Genomic DNA, 15,687 nt, shown 5'->3' with positions numbered 1-15,687 from the left:
CTTTTTGTTGTTGTTTTTCTACCCAAACACAGATTTAAGAATAATGGAGTAAGCAGTGTAGCTGGGTGGGGTGGGCTATGGATGGGGTAGCGGAGGATACTGGAAACATGAACAGGTTTTGTTAAACCTTGAGACTGTAGGTAAGGCAATAGACTTCAGAGCATAGCACGTCGAATTGTAAAATAAAGAGGCTTTCTTCAGGTGACAAACTGAACCGAGCAGCGAATATGGCTATAAAAGTAAACTCGATTACCTTTAGATAGCACTGACTTTAGCCTTTCCATACATGTCAAACTAATCATTTTTCTGAAAGGGAAAAAGAACAGCCCACTGATCTAGAAGACCAAGCAACACTGTTGAAAAACTTAAGGATCCGGTATTCTATGGAGCCAAACCTAGGGGGAGGGTCCAAGCAACATCCTCCCAACTACAGGGCACAGCCTTTAGCAGAGGCGTGTGTGTGCACAGCTGTAATGCTCTTAAGTTGCATATCTGAATTTTAACTTCCCTATATTTACTTAAAGCAGAACGTCTTTTGGTTCACTGTTGATTCTAGTTAAACAGAACTTTAAAATAGTTGTGAAAATGTTCCCTACTTAACTGTGATGTGCCCTTCGTCACAGACAAGGGACCTTATTGTATGATTTATGTGATTCGCAAACGCTGGTGATGCATGCAGTCCCATCACATTTCATCTGTCTAAGAATAGCTCTGTGTAGGAAGTTTTGCCAATGTTTGCAAAGTTGCTCTGTCAGAAGAGTACCATTATCAAGTCCTCAGTTTTCTTTCACATAAACCAAGTACACTTCAAGACCCAGAAAATGCAGATTTCTTATTTGAACACCAAGGACTGTAAAACTGTCTTCTCAACATACAGCAGTCTGCATGATGTAGCTTGGAAAGGGGAGTGAGGTTTTAAGCAGCCATGTTATGGGCAACTAGACACGTGTGATGTTGATTTTAATCTTAACAAGGTTAGTTTTTAATCCCTGATTATTCATAGTCTGATTTTGTGAGCAGTACATGTGTGTTTCTTGCAGTTTTTTTTACAATAACCCTGATTGATAATCGATTGACCTAGTTATTGAAGGTTCTGCTAATACTATTGAAACTGTACTGCTTTTTTCTTGTACATCTCTATTTCCATTGTTCAATGTAGAAGTTGTTCATGTTTAGCCTCTCAAACTCTCCAGATTACCATGTTAGTATGATTTCAACCATTGGTCCAGTTCACATAATCTACTGAGTGCTTTAAACTGGCTATATCGAACATAAAGAACATTTGACCACATGATATATTGTGTTGTCTTTATTCTTTTGGTGTCTAGCTCTTTTCCAAAGAACAGCGCTGAGGAGGATAACAAAGAACATCAGGCTGGTACAGATCTCCATTACCCCAAGGAAACTGTCCGAAAGCGACAAACCTCCAGCCAGAGTTCAAGGGGAAGTGATTCATCCCGCTCCTCGAGGAGAAGCTTTCGTTTGGATTACAGACTAGAGGAAGACGTTACTAAATCTATGAGAGGTAAAGATGGAAAATTTGTGAATCCTTGGTCAACGTATAAGGCCCCTGCACTGAAAAATATTCTGAAATGGGCCCTAACTGAAAAGAATAACAGCAACGTTCCAAGCTCAAAAGAGGTAATACATTTTTAGACAAACATATGCATCTAAGTTTTTTTGTTAACATGCTGTTATATTATGGTATATTGATTTACACAGCATTTGACATCAACCTAGTACTGCTAATGTAAAATGTACTCCAAAGCAACTCTTGAAAGCTACACGTCCGTTAACATGTATAAAAGATAAAGGTCTTCAGAGCACATGATGTTAATCCTCAATTGTCTCACTTATCGCAAGTTCAGTGGGGTAGTGTTTCAGTGCAGTGCATCTTGAAACAATCTTGAAGACCTGAGTAACATTTTGTGTACCCGGCACCTTTTTAGGTCGAGCTCTCTCGACCTATTGTAGCTGAGTTGCTCCTCAAGGGAGATAGACAGGTGCACGAGCGCCGATTGCATATCGTGGACGCGCATGCCCAGCCCCCCCCCCAGCCGTGTACATCTTTTGCTCCACGCTCCACATTCACAGCGGCAGCCTCTCACAATCACGCACGCACACAGCCACACTCACGGAAGCGCGCACGCTGGCACACACACACACACACACACACCCTGCCCCCCCACCCACTCACCTGGCTCTTTCCGCGTGTCCCTCTCCCTCTGCAGCGGGTCAGTGTAGGCAGCAGGCAGCCTCGGAGGTCGGCGTGTCTTCTCCTGCGATCCGATGTGCACGCTCACGGCGACGTGCGCTCCCACTGCGCTGTTTCGCGCCATTTCCGCAGTTGCACCAACCTGACCAAAAAGCACAACCATTGACGTGTGGAGCGTGGTCAGCCGATGACCAGAAGCATGCCTAGAATGACCGCGCAAGCGTGGACGGATAGTGCTCTTTTATTTAGAAACCAATAATTTAGCGAGCGCACCTCATCCGTCGTGCTGTTAAAGCACAGTGCTTGCGCATGCGCCGTGATCCAATACGATCGGAGAGGGAGGCACTGCCGGTGTGCAGCAGCGCAGCGCGTTCACGTAGGTGTCTCCTCCCCCCGTGTCTGCGCACCTTAATTCACCTTAGGGTGGGGTGGGGCTGGTGGGTCACTCATGCCGCATGCGCACTGGGCTTTCACAATTTAAAGTGCGCATAACTACCATGATCCTAGAGAGGCACCGTGACCGCTGCCAGGGCCATCATTTAATTAGCACCCCTGTCTGCCGACTGCCGCCCGCAGCAGGTGAGTTCCAGGGCTTTCCAACTGGGCTCTCTGTGTCCGAGCTGTAACGTGATGCTGGGAGAGCCAATGCAGAGGGAGTTTACCGCACGCACTGTGTCCCACTGCTCTGTTGTTTGGATGCCCGGTGCCGGACGGTGTTATATGGGTCGTCAGATCACTGGTGATCGCCCCGCTTCCGCGCCCCCACCCTCCCGAAATCTCTCTGCCTCCGTGATGGCTGCTTCAGGAGTCGGACCAGCAACCTAAAGAATGGTGAAACCTTGGACAAAAGTGCTTCCTGGTGGCTTTGAGTGGTTCATAGCCACCAAGGTTTCAGATTGTAATGTGTGACATTTTCATAATTTTCGTGTATTTATGAGGGACATTTGGGCGACTATGAGTGATACTTTCTTGCGAGTGAAATCAGCAATTAAGACGAGGGAAACATATTAATATCTTACACTCGGAAATTACACTCGTGCAAGAGCAACTCTAAAATCTAGACTGCTGTAACCTAATTGACCTGTTGAATAAATATCTAACAATTATATTAAAACTTTAACTCCGACCTTAGCAGGAACTGCAGCGTTAATTGTTTATACTTACCAAGTCTCTCTGCTTGGCTGCAGACAACTGCTGGGATTCGGGATATATTCTCACTTAGTGACAACGGTGAGAGGAGATGACTGGTGACACTAAAGCTAACACTAACGAGACAAACTCACTGAGGGCTTCACCTTCCATAGTTAACATGGTGTTGGCCATAATCACTCTTGAAACTCATAACCCCACTCCCTTCCTCCGGTGTCAGGATCTTACTCTCCACGGAATTAGCTTATTGCTCAAGGAGGCCTTTCACCCCCACAGCTGATAAGCACATCAGTTAATGCCACTGGGCAAATGAGCTCAAAGTGGCAACTTTATTACTGGATGGCAAAGATAAATATGCTTTTTAGACAAGTACATTAAAAAAACACTTGCTCTAGATCTGGAACTAGGAAAATGTACCCAAGGCTGCATCGATAGTCAGTGTAACATGTATTAAACAAAAGTTATAATTCAAACCAGCTCAAACATAAAATGTAGTAGAAACACCACAGGTCTTACACTGAACCCAAAAGTGTACTAAAAACACCACAGGTCTTACACTTACCCCCAAAAGGAAAAGCACATTCACTGTCACTACCCAAAAGGGTATCAGGCCATACACAATAGAGTCTGGGTCCTATCTGCCACAGTTTTAGCTTTGTTCAGATGGCAGACTGAGTCTGGCAACAGCATTCCTCACTCACCCTACACTTGTGCACAAGTATTAATTGTCATGCACAACCTCCTCAGAGTTCCTTATCCCATTGGTCCACATCAGCTGACCTTATTTAAAAAAGATGGCCAGTGGATGTGACTCATAGTCAATGTGTGATGTTCCACCTATACATGAAAATAAAAATATAGTTAGGCCATAATTTCTTTAAAAAAATATTGTGGTATCCACAGCATCGTGGGGCGTAATATTGAAGGTACGAATATTGTTTTTTTCATTTTTTTCTAATGCTCTGCAACCTCCCTTAGAAGGAGGTTGCTGTTTCATGTGTTTGCCACAAGGTCTATTTAATTTCACAGATATCATACAGCTATTTGTTTGCCAAATGTAGGCCACAGTACAAGTGTACAAGTGATCGTGTCGAATATCAGACAAAATATTCATGCAATTGAACAGAGTTCTTACCAACAAACTCTGTCTCCCCTTCTTTCGAATGCACAATTCATTTCCATAAGCGAAAATTATTGATTAAAGATGTTTAGTCTTGTATTTGTCACACACATAGGTGGTTATTTGAGTATGTAATGAGGAATAGTGCATAGTGCTGAGTATTTAACTTGGAGTAGCATAACTTTCTAATCACATGCATGATGGGTATATTTTGTTCCCACTATATGGAGTTGAGCCTGGCTATTGTGACACATGAGGTTATGCTGTTACTTCACTCACATTTATTATAATTTTAATTAGTTCTACCTTATGTTCTTTTAAAGTTTCCTATCTTTGGTTAAGGTGTTACTGATTAGGTATGGGATTGGAAGGGTGCATGACTTGGACACAGCACATGCTCCTACAGATGTGTACCTCTTGTTATGTACTTTTTAGTATGACAGTGTAAATTATGACACACCCTTCCCCGTTAACACACAATTGGTGGCTGCCAACCTTACATTCTCCAGTATTACATCTTTCATAGATTCACATGCTTGTATCTTCCCCGTCGTCATGGTGGGAGTCTCACGGTAACAGAATGACCAAAGCAGTATCATAGAGAAGATAAAACTGCATAGAAAATCCCATAGGGACCATAGCATTTGGTAACCAGACCATGTCGTTATTTGGTCCAAAAGTCAGCCAATCAGCATTGCTGCCCTGACCTCACACTCCCCAGCAGTAGCTTCCTGCCTCAGATTTCCAACCGCCTTCGTGTGAGAAAGGAGTCTCCCTGAGCTCTGCTCAGTTTTCTGTTCCTGAGTGAACTTTTGACCTTTTGCTTCTTACATCCTGACTACTGGATTAAGGTATTGTGTGCTTATATTCCTCATTATGGCTGAAAGCTCTAAAAAGAGGCTGTTCAGGCCATGCAGATCCTGTGGGAAGGCCAGGCTATACTCTGAAGACCCTCATAAGGATTGCCTATATTGTCTTCATCCTAAGCATGTGGCTAAGGATTGTAAATACTGTAGAACCTTTTCTGTCAAAACTCTAAGAGACAGAGAGGCTCGCTTGCTGTTATGGCTTCAAAAGAAGAAGGCCATCTCAGACTCAGATTCTGGGGAGGAATCTTCAAAAATTACACCTAAGAAGAGAAAGGCCTCTATTTCTGAGGAGAAAGTGGAGCCTAAGAAGAGCAAATCTAAAGATAAGGCAACGTCATCTCTTCCTATTACTCCTCTGAAGAAGCTGTCAGATCAGAAAGGGACAGGGTCTGCTCCACCGACCAGTTCCCTAGCTTTTGCTTCAAAATCTGTGGAAAAGCCTTCAGCTCCGTCAACGACTTCTCCGTCGACGAAGACTTCGTCGATGACGACGGCTTCGTCGATGACAGGATCTAAAGCAGCGTCGACGACGACGACGTCGACGACAACAACGTCGACGAGTAAGATTACCCCATCGACGAAGAGACCGTCGACGACGACGACATCGTCGACAGGTTCGACGACGAGGATGTCGACGGGGGCTCCGTCGACGATGTACCAGTCGACGAAGGTTCCGTCGACGGTGTCGTCGACGGCACCGTCGACGAAAATCATTCTGACAACGGCTAAAGCTTTCAAGTCACCACAGTCGAAGACTATGATTTCTATCCGGTCCTTTCAGTCATCCAAGGGTTCGGCGACTATCAGCAAATCGGCGGAATTCACATCATGGACGAAGATTTCACCTCTTCCACCATCTTCTTTGTTGGAACAAGACTCAGATGGAGAGGATTCTTCAGGTGCCGCCTACAGTCCTTCACAGCTCCAAATAAAGAGCCAAGACACAGACGAGGAAGAGGTATTTTCTTTCAAGGACAGACCTCAATCTTCTAGATATGAATCGTTCCAAGACACAGGTGACTATAATGAAGAGGAGGACAATCAAGAAGAATCGCGAGAGGAGGTACGGCAGGACACAATGTCTATACCAGTGTCTCTTGTATCTGACCTCAGATTCATGATAAACGACTACTACCGTCGTTTCCCAGAGGCAAACGCCCATCAACCAGCAACGCCGGTAGCTCCTGCGCTGCGCAAAGGCAAATGCTTCCACTCAAGAGCAGGGGGTGAGATCACCGCCAGTGGTTACAATAAGAGACGATCTAACAGAATCCGATGAGGATGAACAACCTGAAGAAGGGGAACTGGTTCATGATGCTTCGGGGCAGGAATGGAGTGAGTACATCTTGCCATCGGCCCCGTCACCTGACCCGCTGCCATCCACCTCCCCTCCTCAAGACATTGGAGGGTTCCATGACATCATGGAAAAGGCGGCAAAGAGGTTTAAATTAGACATGGAAGTTAAAGAAACAGACTGTTTCTTGTATGATTTCAAGGACGATGCCAGGAAATCAGCTAGGTCAATTCCAATTATTCCTCATGTTTGGGAAGAGGGCCTAAAAATTTTAAAGACACCGGCTTCCATAGCGGTTTCCGTTCCAAGGATTGAAAAGAAGTATAGAGTGCCAGAATCGGCTTCAGCCTGTCTAATAGCTCATCCCAGGCCGGAGTCAGTTGTGACGCAGGCGGCGCAGAGAAATTCAAAGAACCCGGTGGCTACTTCCTTTGTGCCACCTGACAAAGAAGGAAGGAGAATGGATGGTGCTGGTAAAAGGTTTGCAGTCATGGCAGCCTCTACTATCAAGGCGGCCAATGCTATGGCCCTTATTAGCCGTTTCAACAGACAAATGTGGTCAGATCTGGCACCCATACTGTCTGTGCTACCGGAGGATAGGAAAGAGGAAGCAGCGGCCATCCTCAAAGACGGGGCAAGGTCTGCGGCTGAATCTATTGACATCGCCATGGACGTTTCATCTATGGCTTTCAGACAAATGGCTGGGGCAGTTTCGCTTCGTAGACAAGGCTGGCTTAAGGCGACCTCTTTTCGCCCGGAGGTGCAAGCAAAAATTGTGGACATGCCGTTCGATGGCGAAAGTTTGTTTGGAAAACATAGATGAGGCGTTGCAAGGCATAAAATCTGACACGGATACTGCTAGAGCGCTCGGATCTCTTCAACAAGGACGTTTTCAGTCCTTTCGGAAAAGAGGTACAAGAGGTCAATTCAATCAAAGATCTTCATATCAGTCCAACAGATATCAGCCGTATAACCAACAGAATTATCGGCAATACAATTCAAACACCCAGTTCAAGCCCTACAACTCCTCTTACCAGCAGCAATCTAGGGGCAAGTCTGGCACCAGAGGGAAGACTCAACAGTCTAATAGACGTCAATGATTGCAGGCTGGCGCTCCCCACAATGCAGATCCCGGAAAACGACCACTATCTGTCTCAATACTTCAACAACTGGATGTCCATAACATCGGACAAATGGGTCCTAGATGTCATCAGCAGGGGTCACACCCTGGAATTTACAGAAAGGCCACCGGATCATCCCCCGGTGATCAGGCTCTCTCAACATCATCAGGAATTACAGAACGAGGTCCACTCGCTTCTGCAAAAGGGAGCCATAGAAGAAGTACCGCAACATCTCAGAGGGAAAGGCTTCTATTCGCATTTCTTCCTCATCAAGAAGAAACAGACCCTGAAATGGAGACAGGTATTGGATTTGAGGGATCTAAATCAATACATTAAGAAGATTCCCTTCAGAATGTTATCATTACAAGAGATCCTGCAAATGTTAAAGGAGCAAGACTACATGGCGTCCTTGGATCTCATGGACGCGTACTTCCATATCCCAATTCATTGCTGCCAAGTGTACCTTTACCGAGGCATGCGACAGTCCTGCCTTAGATAGAGACAACAGGTAAGGCAGAATACCTTCAGGGTGTACTGTTAACGCATTTATCCGTATCTGGACGACTGGCTAGTGACAGGTCCATCATTCAGAGAGACAGCAAGTTCTCTCCACTGCTGCATTCGCCTGTTTCGACGCTTGAGACTAAGGACCAACTTGGAGAAGTCCTCGCTGACCCCGGCCCAGGGCATTCACTTCTTAGGAGCGTGGATATGCACCAGGACAGTGAAAGCTTATCCTTCCGAAGAACGGATGACAAAGATAATGGGTCTAGTCTCGACCCTTCAGCAAAAAAGGTTCACTTCTGTGAGAATTTACAAGTCCATGTTGGGGATGATATCTTCTTGCATCCCACTGGTTCCAAATTGCCGTCTTCGAATGAGGCCTTTACAGGAACAACTGGACGAACAGTGGGTTCAGTCCAAGGGCACCTTCGAGGATCGCATTACCATCACGAACCGTATGAAGGTGGCCATGTCATGGTGGAAGGTACAGAAGAACTTGGATCAGGGCTTACCCTTTGTGACTCAGACTCACGATTACGTGATGACTACAGACGCCTCCTTGCAAGGATGGGGCGCTCATCTTCAGGAGCTGGAGATCCAGGGTCTCTGGTCAAACTGGGAGGCTCAGCTTCACATAAACATGCTAGAACTCAAAGCTGTGTTCCTGGGGCTCCAAGCCTTCTTACCCAGGATACGTCATGCATCGGTGCTTATTCAAACGGACAGCACCACAACTATGTTTTACCTGCTGAAGCAAGGGGGAACAAAATCCAAACAACTTTCAATGTTGGCGCAAAGAATCTGGAAGTGGCTAATAATCCACGGCATTTCGATCCAAGTGCAACATATACAAGGCATCCTCAACACACGGGCAGATGCCCTGAGTCGCACTCCGAATGTGACGCACGAATGGGAACTGCACGACACTCAGCTCCACAGAGTGTTTCAAAGGTGGGGCACTCCCACATTAGACTTGTTCGCAACCAAAGAGAATTCAAAGTGCGTCCAGTTTGCGTCCAGGTACCCTCAGCAAGATTCCAGGGGAAATGCATTCCACATGGATTGGACGGACACGTTTGCCTACGCGTTCCCTCCGTTTCCGCTGATACCACGAATACTTCGCAAAATGAGGGCAGAACCTTGTCAGGTCATACTGATCGCACCAGCCTGGCCGAGGCAAGCATGGTATCCAGAACTGGCACGGATGTCCATGGTCAACAAAATTCAGTTTCCGACATTCCAGAACCTCATTTCCATGAAAAACGGTCAGATTCTTCATCCAGACCTGCAATCGCTAAAATTGTCCGCATGGAACCTCATGAGCGGGAATTCCAGAACTTAAACATTCCTCAAGAATGCAGACATATTCTATCTCAAGCCAGAGCTATGTCAACCAACAAGACATATGCAGCTAAATGGTCTCGTTTCTGTCACTGGTGTGACAGTCAAAACTTGCATCCGTTAACAGTACACCCTGAAGGTATTCTGCCTTACCTGTTGTCTCTATCTAAGGCAGGACTGTCGCATGCCTCGGTAAAGGTACACTTGGCAGCAATATCACGCTTCAGGAGAAAGCCAAACGAGCCATCTCGCTGGTCTTCCAGGCTAATAAAGGAGTTCATTAAAGGACTTTTTAGAGTTTTTCCACCAATTCGGCGCCCACCAGTTCCATGGCATCTCAATACAGTCCTGTCGCAACTTATGAGGCCTCCTTTTGAGCCTATCCACAACACAGACTTACAGTTTCCTTCATGGAAGACAGCCCTGCTCCTAGCATTAACCTCGTCAAGGAGGGTTAGTGAAATCCAAGCCTTCTCAGTGGAAGAACCCTTTTTACAATTTCGCCAGGACAGGGTTATTTTAACCCCTTCAGCGCGGGTGACAAAGCCAGCTCGTCATGGGCGTTACCTGCGCTGCGCGCATGACGAGCTGGCTTTGTCACAAACAAGCCATTTTTGAAATTTCAGCGCACGGCGGGAATTCGCGGTAGCGCTGAAGCGGTTAAGGACAAATCCTACCTTCATACCTAAAGTCCCTACGTCGTTTCATCTCAATGAGCCCATTATTCTGCCTACCTTTTTCAGCAATCCTTCATCTGATGCAGAAAGAGCATTGCACTCTTTAGACATTGCTAGATGTTTGAAGTTCTACATTGAACGTACAAAGACATTCCGCAAATCCAAACAATTATTTATTGCTTTTGAAGGCCAAAGGAGAGGCCTTCCTCTATCAAGACTGAGTATTGCAAGATGGATATCATCGGCTATTCTGAAATGTCATGAGAAAGCGGGAAAGCCGCTCTCTTCTACGGTGAATGCACATTCCACAAGGAAGATGGCGACATCAATGGCCTTATTCGCAGGAGTGTCGCTGCCAGACATCTGCAGAGCAGCAACGTGGAAGAGTGTGCACTCTTTTACCAAGCACTACTGTCTGGACACTGCGTGGAAGGAGGACACGGCAGTGGGACACGCTGTTTTGAAACGCCTGTTTCAATAAGGTACAATTTGATGACTTGCTAATTTGTCTATTCAATACTTTTACCTTATACTTGCATGTATTTTCCTATATACATATGTCTCTGCATACTTGGTATTATACGGATATGTATTATTCTAACATTGCTTTATTGCAGAGCTTCCTTCTGGGTTCTGTCCTGGAAACGCTGTAGACCTTTGTGAGCACTGCTTACTACTCTGATACAAGCATGTGAATCTATGAAAGATGTAATACTGGAGAAGGAATTAGTTACTTACCTGTACACTATAGTTCTCCAGTATTATCTTTCATAGATTCACATGCGCCCACCCGCCTCCCCGTTTCGCAGGCAGAACCTGTTTCTCGGTATTTATCCATGTCTCTCACTCGGGGACGGAAATCTGAGGCAGGAAGCTACTGCTGGGGAGTGTGAGGTCAGGGCAGCAATGCTGATTGGCTGACTTTTGGACCAAATAACGACATGGTCTGGTTACCAAATGCTATGGTCCCTATGGGATTTTCTATGCAGTTTTATCTTCTCTATGATACTGCTTTGGTCATTCTGTTACCGTGAGACTCCCCCCAAGACGACGGGGAAGATACAAGCATGTGAATCTATGAAAGATAATACTGGAGAACTATAGTGTACAGGTAAGTAACTAATTCCTTCTAGCTAGGCAGGTTTGGGCTAATAGCCAACATTTGCTACAGCTCTCCCATCGGACCCGTCCATGCGTGGCCTTTCACCCTCGAGGTCCAAGTATGTCTGTCCCATTCCTTACACCGCCGCCCGCTACACCCTTCATCCCCTAGAAAAGCACATTCAACTTACTTTTTTAAAACAGTAAGTACCAGGGCCCTTGTTCTTTTGACTGCTTCTGGGTGTGTGCTTCTGATTCTGATCCTCACCCCTCTCCCTAAAGGTTAGCAAGAGCACGTCATTTGAGGGAACAATATATCGCTTAGCAGTGCCAGTTCACAGAGGCATTTCGTGGCAGGCACCGATAGTCTGTCTGGAAACCACCAGATCACAAGCATCTGCAATGCAATTGGTTTCGCATTTACGCAAGTTTGAGCTATTGGCATTTTAAATGACAATGCCTTTTAGTTATGTTTTGGTTTTAAAAACATAAATAAAGGGCATTGTCATTTACAATAGCTCAAAGTAGCGTAAATGCGACACCTATTGCATTGCAAATGCTTGTATTATTTCTTTCTAGCCCCATATGCCATTTTCTGCCTCATGACAGCAGGGAGCAGCTCTATTATCACCTTCACAGAGCTGTCTGAAAATGTGAGAGGCAATTCGATTTTGCTCAACCACAGGGAGAGCGGATTAGAAAAACTACAGAATATACAGAAATTGACTAGACGGGTTTCTGCCTCAAAATACTGCTGAGGTGTCTTGTTTGAGCATGTACTTCAATTTTAATGTAGGATAAAATGATAATAAAACACAATTTATGGAAGTTATATTTTTATTTTTTGTGCTGCAGGAGTAGCAATTGCATCGCTTCCTAAAATGCATATTTCTTTTCTGTACTTGAGGGCAGTTGCACAATTCGTATTGGAGAATATTAAGAAGGTTCTTGTCATATCAAGTCACATTTATATTGCTGTGACTTCGAATCATTTTTAAATCGGCTATTATAGTCAACCCCTTCGTGACATGCAGCCCTTATTATTTAGCTAAATTGGGGTTTCGCCTAAACCTCGTTCCCATCATCCTCTCAACTCCGGGACATGAGCAGCAATGAAATTAGCAGCTTTTTTGTCGGTCATTGTTAATGGGAGAAATAGAGTATGCTTATGTGATACATTTTCACTCTGTTGTGGAGGATCCAGATGTATGTTTACAATCTGCTGTTTTTCACCCATGTATGGTCCAAAACACACTATGGTGCCTTTTTTAAACGTTTGTCAATGTGAAACAGTATTTTTTTACCAAATACAACTAGCTGGTGTTTTGTAGCCTTGTCTAAATGGTATAATTTTAAGTATGAATTAATACAGCCATTTTGCTTTTAATGTCCAACATTTAGAGATTGTTGTCGATTTCCGAGTCACTCCTTAATGGTTGTCATATCTCTGACCTCTGGATCAGTTGCTGGGTCATTGTTGCCTTCTGTATTTGGAAAGACATTTTCATATTCATGTTAATCTGGAACTTTACCATGCAGCCAGATTTTGACAACTTAGTTTATGCAAACTTAGAGCTCAGGTTCCTGAGGCTTTCCCATCTGTGATTACAGTATCAATATTTAGACACTTTTGTAAGGAAATTCTATGGAATACAGTGAGTGCCTTCTCTAAGTTATGTAAGTATTTATTTTGAAAAATAGGAGAGAGATGTACATTTCCTTCCTTTGCTCTAATGAGCATTTGTGATTTTTGAGATTGACAGTGTCCACAAAACCAGAGTAGTTGCATGTCTACAGTCGAAATATTTTCAAAGTCTCTCTTTAGCCTAGCAAAGGGCACAGAGATGCCACTATAGCAGCAGATTGTGTGGTATACAACTGCCAGTTAACATGCACAATAATTGGAGCACTGTAAGACCCATAGGATCGCTGAATTAGTGTCTAGTGGATGACTTGAACTTCTCTTGGGTGGGTTATGTGCTTGGTGGCATGAGTTTAGCTTGATAAACCAGATGCAAGAAGGATAATCAGTCCTGCCATTGGAGGGGTATGAAGGAGGGGTGGGTAATACCTCTGTGACAGTGTAGTCAGCAAAACCTGTCTAAATAGGGCTCATTCCATTTCAGGTAATTCTTGAACATTTGGTAAATTCGTTGTGTTCTCAATGTTTGAATAAGCATGTCATGAAGTGAATGACTAGTGGCTGGCCTCGTTCATATTTTTTTTTTAATCAGAGTTCATTGTAGTTGATCTGATAAATTGTACTTGATTTCAAATTGTTGGTGCTAATGTATTAAGGTTTTGAAGATAATTGCCCTAAAAGGTCTTGTGCAGGTTGTACAATCGTTCAACATCAAGGTAGTGGTTGAGTGTATGTGTTAATTCAGTTAATGTATATGCTGGCCACTTGAGTCTGTATCTCTGAAACTGTTGTATGCTCAGTAATATTGCTGTAGTCTAGTCCTAAGAGGACCAGATATCTGTTAAGGTCTATGAAGGGAGCAGGATAAGTACGTTTTCAATAAGGCGAGTTAATAACGATTGATGGGAGCCATGTTCACTTTGCAGGCAGGATTAAATCAGCAATTTAGAGTAACAATTTTCTGATGTGAGTGCACTAGATCATGGACTGACCTTTTTTAGGTCTCGGCCTGCGTAGGCTGCGCTTGCGCAGTCTCGCTGGTGAGACATTTAGTTTTACAGTATGGGGGCTTGAACCCGCCCCTCTTCTCCATTGGCTGGCTTCCTAAACGGAGGCCAGCCATTGGAGGAGAGGGGCGTCATTCCGTTCAAGCCCGCATTTGGGGGGGGGGGGGTTTACGTTCTTTCTATTTTCTTTCTCTCCTCTTCCCATTGGCTGGAATTTTACATTCCAGCCAATGGGAAGAGGAGAGAATAAAAAACACGCCCCCCAGTCCTAAAATGTCGGGGCTTTTTCGGGAGCCATTTCTGCTGGACCGCCGCCGGAAGAAGTAGAGAAGCTGTCGAGTCCTCCGGTGAGTGCTCGCTTTTCTTGCCTCTGTTCCCTGATTGTGTCCGTTTTCTGGCGTCTGCCCCCTCGTTGTGCTTGCTTTCCTGCCCCCTCGTTCTTTGTGCTTGCTTTCCTGCCCCCTCGTTCTTTGTGCTTGCTTTCCTGCCCCCTCGTTCTTTGTGCTTGCTCTCCTGCCCCCTCGTTTTGTGCTTGCTCTCCTGCCCCCTCGTTCTTTGTGCTTGCTCTCCTGCCCCCTCGTTCTTTGTGCTTGCTCTCCTGCCCCCTCGTTCTTTGTGCTTGCTCTCCTGCCCCCTCGTTCTTTGTGCTTGCTCTCCTGCCCCCTCGTTGGTTGTGCTTGCTCTCCTGCCCCCTCGTTGGTTGTGCTTGCTCTCCTGCCCCCTCGTTCGTTGTGCTTGCTCTCCTGCCCCCTGTTTGTGCTTGCTCTCCTGCCCCCTGTTTGTGCTTGCTCTCCTGCCCCCTGGTTGTGCTTGCTTTCCTGCCCCCTGTTCCCTCGTTGTGAGCATTTTTTAGGCCTCTGTTCCCTGTGTGTGTCGCTCTGTGTGTGTGTGTGGCTCTGTGTGTGTGTGTGGCTCGGTTTGTGGCTCGGTGTGGGGCTCTGTGCGTGGGGCTCTGTGTGCGTGGGGCTCTGTGTGCGTGGGGCTCTGTGTGCGTGGGGCTCTGTGTGCGTGGGGCTCTGTGTGTGTGGGGCTCTGTGTGTGTGGGGCTCTGTGTGTGTGGGGCTCTGTGTGTGTGGGGCTCTGTGTGTGTGGGGCTCTGTGTGTGTGGGGCTCTGTGTGTGTGGGGCTCTGTGTGTGTGGGGCTCTGTGTGTGTGGGGCTCTGTGTGTGTGGGTGGCTCTGTGTGTGTGTGGGTGGCTCTGTGTGTGTGTGTGTGTGTGGCTCTGTGTGTGTGGGTGGGTGGCTCTGTGTGTGTGTGTGGGTGGCTCTGTGTGGGTGGGTGGCTCTGTGTGTGTGTGGGTGGGTGGGTGGCTCTGTGGGTGGGTGGCTCTGTGTGTGGGTGGGTGGGTGGGTGGCTCTGTGGGTGGGTGGCTCTGTGTGTGCGTGGGTGGGTGGGTGGCTCTGTGTGTGCGTGGGTGGGTGGGTGGCTCTGTGTGTGCGTGGGTGGCTCTGTGGGTGGGTGGCTCTGTGTGTGTGTGTGGGTGGGTGGCTCTGTGTGTGGGTGGCTCTGTGTGGGTGGCTCTGTGTGGGTGGCTCTGTGTGGGTGGCTCTGTGTGGGTGGCTCTGTGTGGGTGGCTCTGTGAGTGGCTCTGTGTGGGTGGCTCTGTGAGTGGCTCTGTATGTGTGTGTGCTCTGTGTGGGTGCAAAT

The 15,687-nt window shown here is 46.1% G+C and overlaps 1 protein-coding gene across 1 annotated transcript in view; it reads left to right on the top strand.

Annotated features, from left to right (window-relative positions):
* The window catches only part of NAPEPLD (N-acyl phosphatidylethanolamine phospholipase D), a 105,830-nt gene that overhangs the window by 38,723 nt on the left and 51,420 nt on the right, over positions 1-15,687 (top strand). Inside the window, exon 2 of the mRNA XM_078679417.1 lies at positions 1,329-1,641. Within this exon, the coding sequence (XP_078535543.1) occupies positions 1,329-1,641 (313 nt within the window). The remainder of the gene's footprint in view (positions 1-1,328; positions 1,642-15,687) is intronic.

Source organism: Lissotriton helveticus, chromosome 1_1 (assembly GCF_964261635.1).
Source record: "Lissotriton helveticus chromosome 1_1, aLisHel1.1, whole genome shotgun sequence".
Taxonomy (NCBI): Eukaryota; Metazoa; Chordata; class Amphibia; order Caudata; family Salamandridae; genus Lissotriton; species Lissotriton helveticus.
This window is presented reverse-complemented; position numbering and strand designations above follow the sequence as displayed.